The sequence below is a fragment of the Clupea harengus genome, chromosome 6, assembly GCF_900700415.2.
Source record: "Clupea harengus chromosome 6, Ch_v2.0.2, whole genome shotgun sequence".
Lineage (NCBI taxonomy): Eukaryota > Metazoa > Chordata > Actinopteri > Clupeiformes > Clupeidae > Clupea > Clupea harengus.
Genome location: NC_045157.1, coordinates 30,572,022 through 30,584,629, shown reverse-complemented (window position 1 = coordinate 30,584,629; position 12,608 = coordinate 30,572,022). Strand labels below are relative to the sequence as shown.

Sequence of the window (12,608 nt, the reverse complement as noted above, 5' to 3'; positions counted from 1 at the left end):
AGGCATATCTACTCCACAGCACTCAGACTAACAGTAATGCAGGGCATTCCAATAGAATAGGTGAAGGTTTCCCTAGGGTAGCAATGGACTAATGCCATGACTGACACTGGAACTGTTATCACCATTACAAAACAACAGCTTCATTTGCTGGAAGTACATTTTTGTGAACCGTTCGTCTCAACCACTCAAAAACTGCTGTTTCCAGGTACAAGAGTCCTCCACAGACCTAGATAAAACACTCACTGGCTGGTTGAGTCCTCCACAGACCTAGATAAAACACTCACTGGCTGGTTGAGTCCTCCACAGACCTAGATAAAACACTCACTGGCTGGTTCAGTCCCCCACAGACCTAGATAAAACACTCACTGGCTGGTTGAGTCCTCCACAGACCTAGATAAAACACTCAGTGGCTGGTTGAATCCAGTAGACAGGACAATCCCATGGCTATGCTGCTGCTGAGATAACAAAGATCACCGTCACACTTCAAAAGGTCCACCTGGGCACACCTGGGACCATTTACCTTTACCTGACCAGGGATCAGTAAACTCAAGCCCCCTCAAGGGATTCAAGCAATGGGAGGCAAGAGTCTGGAGGTCACTGAAAAACTGGTGCATGGTCTTAATAGCAAAAACAGCTATTCATAAACATCTACAGCTTGAACAGACCGCTGAAGTCAAGACTGATGTTTGAAGGGAATTCCACAGTACAAAAGTGTTTAAACTATAAAAAGCTTAAGACCAGTGCAGGGGGAACAAGCAGCACGTGTCTAAAGTACACTGAAAATAGCCTACACCTCGTTAGATCTCAAACACAGGTAATGAAAAATGTTGATAGAACACACGCCTGAAAGAATTCCCTTTCTTTTCGGCATTCTGATTGAAATGAATACAGGGAAACAAAAGGTCATTTGACTTCAATTATATTCTGCGTGAATTGTGCTACTTGAAACTTTGGTCATTCAAAAGGACATTTGATTTTCAAGGAATCTTGAGGAGGATAAATATTGCTACGTTCTTGTATGTGGACCATACCTCTTAACACCTTGTTTGAACAAACAAACATTTCATTTTTCCTGACAGAAGAATTCAGTGCACAAAAGAGAGACAGGTTTCACCAAGCCTGACTAACATATAGCAAGTGCAGAATGACACGCCTTTACAGCATTCCGCATGATATGCAGCATGCAGCAGTTGCAGTAGCAGTGCATAATGTTCAAGATATTTCTGCAATAAGTAACACACCTAAGCTCCAGATCTCCAGAAGAATGCAAAATTGCTTTCTGAAACCAGTCTACTAATTAACTAAGAATGGACTAACCTACATCCTCTAGTCATGTTTTGTATAGCTTGCTTGTATAGCTGATGGTGTGGCATGGAGGTCGGGGGCCTAATTCAACTGTGGCCACTGCAGCTGGTAATAGCTGGGTTTCCATGCAGCTCATTTGGATATTTGAAGTGCATTTTTAAAACTTCAGCTAAAAGAAGTGTGCACTTCCATCCACTGTGTTATGCAAATTCAAAATGGAAACTTTCGTAATCAAGGGAAGAGTTGTGAACAGCTGTGGGTTCAAAACCTGAGGCTGTCAGGGAACTTTAATGGACACAACTAATACAATTTCAACAAATACAATTTCATTCAAATAAACCTGTTTCCACCTACTTTTGTCGCATTATACCCTTTGCGAATTGGGAGTTAATCCACCCCGACGCATTCCTTTGCGGATGTCAAAACGCACTGGAGTGATTCTATGAATGTAATCTTGTAATTTATAACAAACTTTATTGGTTGCACCTGATAGAGAGTCAGTTATTAAGAGCACAGTCACATTAAGACGAATGTGTATGCTAATTCGAGTATTTCCCTAGCCAAACTATAAAAGATAGCATATCATTCTGGTGACTGGTAGATGCAAAGGTCCCTTTCATTTTGATCACTACTGGGATTTAAGCTGAAGGACGCAGTAGGTTATGACTAACTTTACGTCATCTAATGAACAGGTTGTGAAAGTGTAGACAATGCCTTTGTGCCAGAAAAACGTAAATGTCAGGGCCCATTCAATCCAATCACTTCAAAACTCACTATTATAGAAACTTTAGGAAAGGAAAGATGGACAATTTCTGTCATTGACTGCATGAACGCATGTGTCATGTATTTTTTTTATTACGCAATCCTTCCCACTTCACAAAACCATCAACACCTGATGACAAAGCTAGCTCTGCCCCAGTCCTTGCCTGTTCTAGACCGCCCATTGTCTGCATTTCCTCAAATTTGACTGACATGCTGGTGACCCAATCCCTGACTTTGAGCTTCTAAATAGTTCACAATCAAATCTTGCAAACCTCAGTAGTGAAATCAAGGCATGGATTTGAGTCCTGGCTCTGGGGCTCAGTATATGGAGTCATGGCTGGCTCCATATACTTCATAGCACATCTTTTTAAAATGGAACATTTGCACTACAATTTTCACGTGGCATCGAAACAGTTATTCTTATTAACAGCTAATTTCTTTTCAATTTGAGCCTCTTTCTAAACCATAGCTAATCCAAAAGGTCAAAATAAGTGTACTGCTAATCCTTCTCTTTGTGCAAGAACTTAGATTGGAAGTGTGTGTGTGTGTGCGTGTGCGTGTGTGTGTGTGTGTCCGTCAGTGTGTCCGTGTGTGTGTGTCCGTCAGTGTGTGTGAATGATTATGCCCTGCATGTTGTGAGCGCACAGATCAGAGCAAACTTCCTTCTCATGAAGCCAATTTTCTGTTTTATGAAAATTGCATCCCATCTTGCAGAGAATCATGCTCCACCCCAGAGGGGCCTATCAGTTTGCACCGGCTTACTCATCCACTGCTGGTTAACGAAACAAACCGGAGGTTTCTGCAAGGAGACATGGCAGAACAGAGGAAGACAGGTGCTCTGCTCGAAGGAAGGCCCTCATGACGCTGACATTATGGGGGAGGACATTGAGTTGAGGAGTGGGCTAAATAACTTGCTTTTCATTTTAAACCCCAAATATGTGGCACTAAAAATGAGCTTGTATATTCCATAGCTCAGGCACGACAACGTTTATTTAGAGAAATACATCTGCGAAATTACAACCGCAGCACTGCATACACACATTCTTTCCCAAGTCTATCTTACACGGTCACTATTTTAGACACAGAGAGAGAGACAGAGACAGAGACAGACACACACACTCACACACACACACACACAGAGAGAGAGAGAGACAGAGAGAGAGAGAAGAGAGAGAGACAGAGACAGAGACAGAGACATACACACACACACACAAAAACACACACACAGCCCACCATGTGAATTAGAGCTAAAAATACACGTATGAGTGTCATCTCCAGGGCATATTGCCATCATTGGGGAATGCATAAGCATATGTTCAACTACATCTCCACACAGCTCTGTTTCCATCCAGTGGTCACGTGAGCCACTCCCTCATGAGTGAGCGCGCTGCGCTGCCTGAGGCCAGAACACCTAACGCCAGTGGGTACAAATATGGCAACCCTCGAAAAGAGCGCGCGCACACACAACAGATGACAAGACGTGATGACGTGACAGTGACGCAGACGTGACATGAGAAACACACTCCAATTGGCCAAACGTCACTGGTAAAGCCTTCAAGCCTGTCCTCATGCCTTCTCACCTTGTCCTCTTTACAAAAGATGGATAAAGATTTTCTCAGCTTTGGCAAAACTTTGGATTATGATTATGTAAACAGTTAGCCACTCAAGTAAGACATTTTCTCAGGGCAAAATACATGGAAAGAATAAAAAAAAAGATGAAAACAAATAAATTCCTTGCTGCCTCACAAAACGGCTTAAACCACACCACAACACTGACCCTGTAACTAGAAAACAAATAAGACCAACAAACTGCTGCTTAAAAACAGGGATGGACACAGATCTTTCTTTGAACATTCCTCAGGGTTCAATGCGTCAAACTAAACTATTATCATTTAGTTTGGCTTGGGTTGACAATCCATCAGTAGCCATTTGAATTCACACTTCACACTTCTGAGAAACATGAAAAAAGGAGCAAGAACATCACTAGGCCTTCTGCCTTCTGCCTTCTAGGGCTGTCAACGAATATTCTAAATTCGAATATATATTCGAATAGTTGTTAAAAATAGAATTTCGAATGTGAAAATTAATATTCGAATGTAAAAAAAAACAACAAAAAAACAGCGGCAGCACTGTCTGCTTTGCGGGTGGGCGCGCGCCTGAGATCAGGGACAGGTCACAGGAGTCTCACTGTCTGGCACAGAGTCACTGCTGACAGTTGACTTGCGAGATGCAGAAAGTGTAGAATCCAGCTTGACCGCAGCAGAGAAAGTGATTGTCTGGAAATATTTCGGATTTTGGTCAGTTGATGGTAAACTTGTTGAGCCTACAGCTAAAGCAGTGTATAAGCTATGTAAGCTAAAGTTAGCTTACCATTCAACAACTAGCAACTTGAGGCTACATCTCCACATTTTGGAGATGTAGCCTCAAGTTGCTAGTTGTTGAGTGGTAACCTAACTCTAGCTTACACACTACTTTAGCTGTAGGCTCAACAAGTTGCCTCACTGCTGACAGTTGACTTGGTGGTAGATGGCAGAAAGTGCAGAACCCTGCTTGACCGCAGCAGAGAAAGTGATTGTAACCCCCAAAAATCTAAAGAGTGATGTCTGGAAATATTTCGGATTTTGGGCAGTTGATTGTAAACTTGTTGAGCCTACAGATAAAGTAGTGTGTAAGCTATGTAAGCTAGCGTTAGCTTACCATTCAACAACTAGCAACGCAAGGCTACATCTCCAAAATGTGCATCCAAGTGAATACGGCATAATATGTGGAACTTCAGCGAAACAGCCACGTTTGGATACATATTTTGCGCCGTCCGTCACAAGTTCGTTGCCTACGGCACGACAGGAGGCCTGCACGCAAAAATTGATTTCGTTCGTATGCAAGGACATGAGGCTGACCAGTGTGGTGGATGGGATAGGCTTCAGGGAGTTCTGTGAAGCACTGGAACCGAGGTACCGTATCCCTTGTTGTCGTTCATTTAAACCGCTATGCGCAGAGAGCGAGGCGGTGCGGGAGAGGCAGAGAGAGGGAGAAAGAAAGAGTGCGAGTGTGTGCAAGCTCTGCGGTCTTGGCCATTAGTTAATTTACGTATTTTTGTGTAGGTAATATGTTGTTAAATATGTTTAAACTTAAATAAATTACCTATACAAGTAGTTATGTCTCGTTGTATTAATTTGTCCTGTTATTGACGTGCCTAATGCGCAACCAGAAATTCGAATATGTTCGAATATATGTGTTTTTTTAAAGCGAATATTCGAACGTCATTTTTGAGCCATTTTGACAGCCCTACTGCCTTCATGCACATTCATGAAGTCTGATGTGAAACAAGGCGTTCAATGTTCTCTTCACACCTCCGCCGTTGGTTGTCAATAACGGTGTGAACATTCTTTAATACAAATGCACACACACGCACGCAAACACGCACGCACGCAAACACGCACACACGCACACACACGCGCACACACATGCGCATACACACTCACACACACACACACACACACACACACCTCTGTGCCATTCTGCCATCGTGGCAAACGCGCTATGGCTGTGGCATTTACTCAGGGCACCTCCACACTGGGGAACAGAGAGCGCGTTTGTGTGGCCGTAAGCCTGGGCAGCTTTTCAGCATTCCCTCTAACTGTCCCCCTCTGCGTCAACCATGCACAGGAGAAAAACAGACATATTTAGGGAACCCAACTAAGCAAGGCGAACAACATCTGGCCATTTATATGCTTTTTCTCATTGGCAGCTTTTTATGCAGGAAATGCAGGTGCAGAGATGAATATAGAAACTAATAACTGAAAATCCAAATGGACATTGTCAAAGAAATCGACTGAACTAGGAAAACTGTAACAAGGAGTTCAATATCATCTTTGAAAAGAGCAATCACATACAACACAGACTGAAAAACATGAGTGATGGAACTGAACACAAGCTTTGCACCAGCGCTTGTCTCTAGTCCTTCTTCACTACATACAGTTCAACATAAGAGACAATCTCCTTTAGTCTCTACAGTAATCATCAAAACAAATTAGTCCAATGGAAAAACGCCACTTAGAAAACATTTTCCTCCCAGAGGACAACACTCTGCGGAGCCAGACCACATAAACCTCCTGATCAGTTAATAGCATGTCAGTGGGCAGTGAAAGAAGGAGACAGAGAGGACCATCCAAGGCAAGGTTTGCTGTCTGAACCTCAGCCCTGCTCAAAATACTTCAATAACAACAACCACTGCAGCAACCGTCAGTGAACCTTTACCCAGGATTACCTACAAGCTTATTCCTTATGTAATGCCAGCTCTGTACCTAGGTATTTAGCCTGGGTACTTCTTTTAGTAAGGCCCCAAAACAGGATTACTTTTAAGCTTAATTTTAGAAATCTACATTGAAAGTGGCAAATTGCTAGGTGTTTGTTGGATGATTCATAAACCAACTCTTTATGACAAGTATTTGTAATTAACCTTCAATGCAAGGTAGTCTATGTGATGAAATTAAAATGTAGAGAAAAAAAATCTGAGAACAGTTGTCTCCAGTTGCCTCCCACGCAGGGCAGTCATGTAGTGTTCGCCACCATTCCCCCCCCCCCCGCTTATTTCCTCAGCGATAACATATACTCACACTTGACCCATCCACATTAAACTTGGTGTGGCTGGAGCAGTCATGGCTGATATGGAATAGAAGGTTTGTGTCCCTAGGTGTGTGTTTCCCTTTGTGTTAACACCCAAGTACATTTTGGGCAATAGCTCAAAATTTTTTGCCTAAAAGTGTGACATTTTTATGAAAAGTTGGCCTCCAGGAGGTGCCTGTCCCAAGCTCATTGCAGTGATTCATTTGTAGAGTGAATAGTGTTCAAAGCCAAACGCTTCAGACTTCATCACCACTCCATTGTTTGAACGCATGCTAAATTCCGTCCATAGGGGGCAACTGACACATTTCAATACCTCAAGAACTGCTTGAGCTAACATTTTGAAATTGGGTACACTTGTTCTTTTGCTCACATGAAGTTCTTTTCGATTGCTGAACAAAACTCCCAATCACACGGCCAATCACAATTTAGCAGTTTGCACATTCTGCTTTAACCCTGATGACTGCTGCTTGCGGTGGTCATTTTACGCACCACTGTGCGGTATATCTAATTTTGTCTGTTATTATGAGCTTAATGCTATGCCAAATGAAGGAACCAGGGAAGTCAGTGAGGCTTTTACGAGCAATGTGAAGAACGATAAAACACACAGGACATTGAAAACACACCAAGGGAAAGGGCTTATAAACAGCCATGCTTTAATAAAGATTTGGATGCCAAGAGAATATTTCCTTGTTTTCAGGGCAGTAAATATTGTATAATGAACATGAATCATAATCAAAATGTCCCTTTTCAATCATGGAGGAATGTTGTAAACGATCAAAGCATGTCCCCCACTCCAGAAACTAAAAAAACTGCTGTTACTACACAATATGCTCCATAGAGAAAACCTAAAACTACGTTATTACTTCATTCTGTAGTTGCACAATAGTCAATGTACATTTCAGTCACCTAAACAGGTTTGTTTGAAACACTGACACCAAGACGCTTTCCTGAGGGCTTTGGTAAACAACCACAAAGAATGTCCGAAAGAATGTCATTCCACCACAAGGTCATTTGAGCTTCTAAACGTGGCCAGCAGGGTCCAATCGAAAACCTACTCAATGTATCCAATGTAAACAATAAAAACTTTGTTTTATCACTAGAATAACTTGTGTGTCCTTGAGTCCAACTGCACAGGATGATCTCAAATATCATAACATTTCCTAAGCCATTTTTTTATGTTGTGGAGGCTTCAGTGATTAGATACAACTAGATACAACAGACTATAGCCATATCTCTACAGGCATATCTGTCCATTCAGTTGTAATGCCTTTGGAGAGTTATTTCAGTCATCCAAGTCTATTGGCAGAGATCTACATATCGTATGGTTTAACTGGTGGAAATCTGACCAAAAATGAATAAATAACTAGCCAAACCTACCTAAATCAAAGTTGTTGTTTTTTATCCCTGCACAAGCGCTCGCTAGCTCTGATGAGCCTGTTTCTATGGTAGCGGTGAAACCACCCAAACCACGGTGGAATATTCATCTGAATGGAAACATAGGTTACACCCATACCAAAAAGATAAACATCAATACAAAGTAGGACTTCCAGTTGTAGTGCCTTCATGTTTAGCTCTACAAATTCTCATTGACTTTTCATGAAGTTGTCTGTTTCCAATATAGTCTCTAATAACACTTACATTTGGAGACCACTCATTGTATGGTCCACTGTAGTTTTAAAGTCCTACACTTGACATTTTTAAATGGCAGACAAATAAGCCAAACCAGAATACATTTAAAAAGAACCCGATTTGGAGATTGTTTGTCTTAACATCATTAGATGGTTAAAAACATATGATAATGTAATGGTTTGTTTGCCACTCTTCCAAAAACAATTGACATATGAGTGGGAATTGTGTAATTACCCCCCACACACACAAATTGCTGACCGCCTGTCATTACAGAGGTGAGAGCAACACGATAGAATATACCCGTTGAAATGCAAGTCAATTAGTCTTTTATTGGCCATGTCCTAGAGCAAAATGGGCTATAGTGTGAACACCATCAACTTAGCTTCGAGGCTACACCTAACATGACAGCGCAAATGCATGAAAAAGCTCTTATTCTTGGCTATGTTTTAGCTGATAGTATTTTACAACTGGCCAATGAGATTTTACATTGGCATTTTAGAAATCACATGTCCACCGAGGCTGTTAAAATGTACATATTCTCGCTGATTTTATCTCACATTAACTACTGCCTACCCCCCTGGTCTACTGCCAACTCCACTACCCTTAAACTAGTCATGTCTCTTTACAAACAGGCTCTCAAAATACTTGACAAAAAAAACTAAAATCACACCATCACTGTTCAGTCCTTCATAAGTACAGACTTTTAAGTTAGGACAACCTGATCACATTTAAGAACTGCTGTTTAATGTTCAAAATCCGGTTTAACCTGCCCCCCACCACTATGCAGCCTAGTCAACTTTAGAACAGCAGCAACCAGTGCTACAGGGGCAGCAAGAGGAGACTGATATTCCTTTTTTTTTTCAAGTGTATTTGGACAGTCGGTTTTCTCAGTTAGGTCAGCCCGGGAATGGAACCATATCCCACAGAACATTAGAGAATCAACCTCATTCAACTGCTTTAAAAGAAATCTCAAAACATGGTTGATAAATAACCAAAAATTTGATCATTAGTGGGTAAGCAGTAGAACTTGTATATTGGGATTGTATTTTATTTCATCTTATCTTATTTTATTTTTGATTTATTGTCAATGTTATGTTTGATATATATACGTTAATGCCCTTTTTTAGGTTGTATAGACTTTTTCACTCTGGCAGGGGGACTGCCAATGGAAACTAGCCTTTTGGCTATAATTGGGTGCATTTACATTTTAATGTTCATGAATGTACACTGTCCCTCTTGATCAAATAAACAAATTGATTGATTGATTTATTGCCCGCGTTTAATCTTTCAAAATAGGCTACCACTTAGGGGAAGATAATGGAGTACTACATTAAGAGAAAAAAGGATGTATGCTTAAACTAACAAGATTGGGCTGAAGAATGTCTTTTGTTTTCAAAGAAAATAGCCTATAATGCACTGATGAGATCACGCAGTTTGACAGGTAACTATTTGCTAGGCATCTAAAACACTAGCTAATAATATAGCCTATATAACGCAACAAAGAGCGTCCAACATAGTAAACGTTGCTTAAGAAATAATAATTACTACGCTTATTCTTTCATGTGACTAGTTCATATACTGTTCCGAGAAGCGGAATCTTTTTCAAAAAGATTTTTAGAAAAGTCTAGCGTCAGACTGCCATCAGGTATTACTTGGTAAACATATCCCAAAGGTGGACATCATTCTATGAGCGTCAAGTCGTTTCAGAAAATCAACGTGGCAACTTGCGACCCACAGCCAGAAGGCAACATTTTGACTAAAAAATAAAAGTGAGATTGTCAAGCATTCTGCGACCATTCTGTGAACATTATCGAGTTTGTCTGATCAAATAAGAAGCCGAAACGCATTAGCTAGCATGTACAATAAATCTTAAGCAGCTCCTAGGTGTCCACACAGGCGTGCTGAAAATGTAATGTGACTCTGAAACTCTAAACTTCGAAATTAGCTAGCCATTACGCTAGCCAGATACCTCTGACAAGCACGAAAGGCTAACGTTACTTCTGATATCCTCAGAATGGTGAGGAAGAAACGGCTGATGCTGAAACCCCGAGAGAGATCATATCAGTGGACCTAATACAAAACTTAACTAGGTGTCTTTTCTGAATGTATTCTACACTTTGTCAGTTTCGAAAAGTTTATCAATAGACTCCCAAAGCCACTTTAGGCTAACGTTAACTACGTTAAGAGAGGCTTGACCCGCCCCCTCAAGCAGCATTAAGTTTACTGAGGCGCTATAGCTAGCCAAGTTAACTGCCAAGTCACCTGAGACTATATGCAAACATCATTCACATATGTGAAACAATATGATAATCACAGAACATTTTCATGTCACGTTATGTTAAGCGTGCTGAAGAAAACAGACATGTGTCAGTAACTGCGTGACATATTGAGGCTAGCTAATTGTCTTGACAAGCTAGCTAAATCTATGTGCAGTAGAAAAAGAAAACAAACAACGCACGCACACATGCGCTAAACCACAGAGTAGGCTGTTTACTGAACATCGCTAGCATGGCTTCACTTAGAAATCAGAAAAATGGTGCAGAGCTAACTTTACCTTTAGAGTAGAGGGACTTGGGGGAGTTAAGGTCGAGGTCCGCGCTCAGAAGAAGAGATATGAAATCAGAGGGCATCGCAATCCCTCTGAGGAGGAGGTGGGTGGGAAACAGGCTAACAGCTCTTCAAATGTGCCTATACTATGATATCATCTGGAAGATCACGGCAAAATAACAATTCAAAGTATTAGCTAGGAGAGAGAGCGACATTCGTGTACATCCGTAAACTGCCTCACTGTAAGGTATGCACGGGTCTCCGTGAAATGACTACGAGCTTCCAATGTGCTCTGTTTCCTGTGCTGCCCCTCCCACCTAACGCAGGCGCGTCAGCCAGGAGTGGACAGATACATTCAGCATGTTTCTTTCTGTTTAGCCATCAAGAGAGGAATGTATACGTTTTTGTGATGCTTCAAATGTCCATATTTCTTACTATTATGGCAGGTGTGTGGCATTTACAAAAAAGGCTGATTAAAGGTTTTGTTTTGTTTTGATATGTTTTGTTTTACATTTACAGATACCCACTGGAACAGTTTAGGACCAAAGTATGCGATCGAAACTCCCTGCATTCATGCTGAGGCTGCCAATACACATCTTCAAAAAAGCCACTCACACTCACTCGCCACTTGAGAAAAATGTGACATCAAGGTAGCAGTAATATCACACACTTTACCTGCAAGCAGCGTACTGTTGCTTATCATGAACTCTTACCTGTTTTTGTGTGTGTCTGAGTGTGTGTGTATCATGTGTGTGTGTGTGTGTGCGTGTGCATGTACGTATGTGATTGATATTTTTTCCTCGCCCTCTTCCTTCATAACCATCTTTCTCACATTCTCTTCATCTATACCTCACAGTACGTGTATTCATCCATTGCAGGGTTGTGTTCATGGTCCAATCAACTTCATTATCTGTCTGCTCTCACTAGGAAAATAATTCACCGCCATGTTTTCATCGCTATACATATGGCAGACAGATTTACATCAGCTTCAGCTGTCCTCCTTCATTAGATGCCTATATCCATGATATTGACTTATTGAACACCCATTTCCTTAAATGGAATATAGACAAACCAGGAGTACTTTTAATAAGTCCTAAATCTGCCATCACCCTACACTCCGAACTGTGAGCTGAAGTTGATGGAATTCTGGTTAAATCCTCCCATACCGTTTGCAGTGTTCGCATAACTTTGACCTGCTAATCACATTTGACTCAAATGTCAAATTACTCACCAAGTCCATCCTGTGTAACATATACCATTTTCACAGCCACACATGGAGAGATGGAGAGGTACATGCCTTCATGACTTTCCACCTTGATAATTGCAGTACCTTATCCATAGGCCTTCTGTCAAAAATCCTCAACAAACTTCAATACACCAGTATCTAAAATTCTCATGCGAGACCAGCCCACATTAATCCCATAACGTCTTTGGCTGGACCCTTCCATGTTCAGTACAAACTGTTCCTTAATATTTTGAAAACTCCATGTATACCCACCTCACTAACCCTAACCCTAACCCTCAATCCCTATGCCATCTTCTCCTAAATTCCTGTTGATGACATGAAAATTGATAAGTAATGTAATGGTTTGGGATCACTGACAACATTGCGGAAAGCTTTGTTGCCTTATGTTGATTGGCAAAAGTACTTATTTTAGATTGTTGATATACTGTGATAGAAAGTGGAAATAACCACACTTGAACTATTTAAAGTTCACAGGAATGAAAAGAAGTATTAG

General features: G+C 41.1%; 1 protein-coding gene across 2 annotated transcripts in view; it reads right to left on the bottom strand.

The window, feature by feature from the left end:
• Positions 1 to 11,156, bottom strand: part of nfat5b (nuclear factor of activated T cells 5b) — a 48,910-nt gene extending 37,754 nt beyond the window's left edge. For both annotated transcript variants that reach the window (XM_031569730.1, XM_042708107.1), the window contains exon 1: positions 10,877 to 11,156. In XM_031569730.1, coding sequence (XP_031425590.1) covers positions 10,877 to 10,952 — 76 coding nt within the window. In that variant the 5' untranslated portion in view covers positions 10,953 to 11,156. The remainder of the gene's footprint in view (positions 1 to 10,876) is intronic.
• Between the last annotated feature and the right edge of the window lie 1,452 nt (positions 11,157 to 12,608).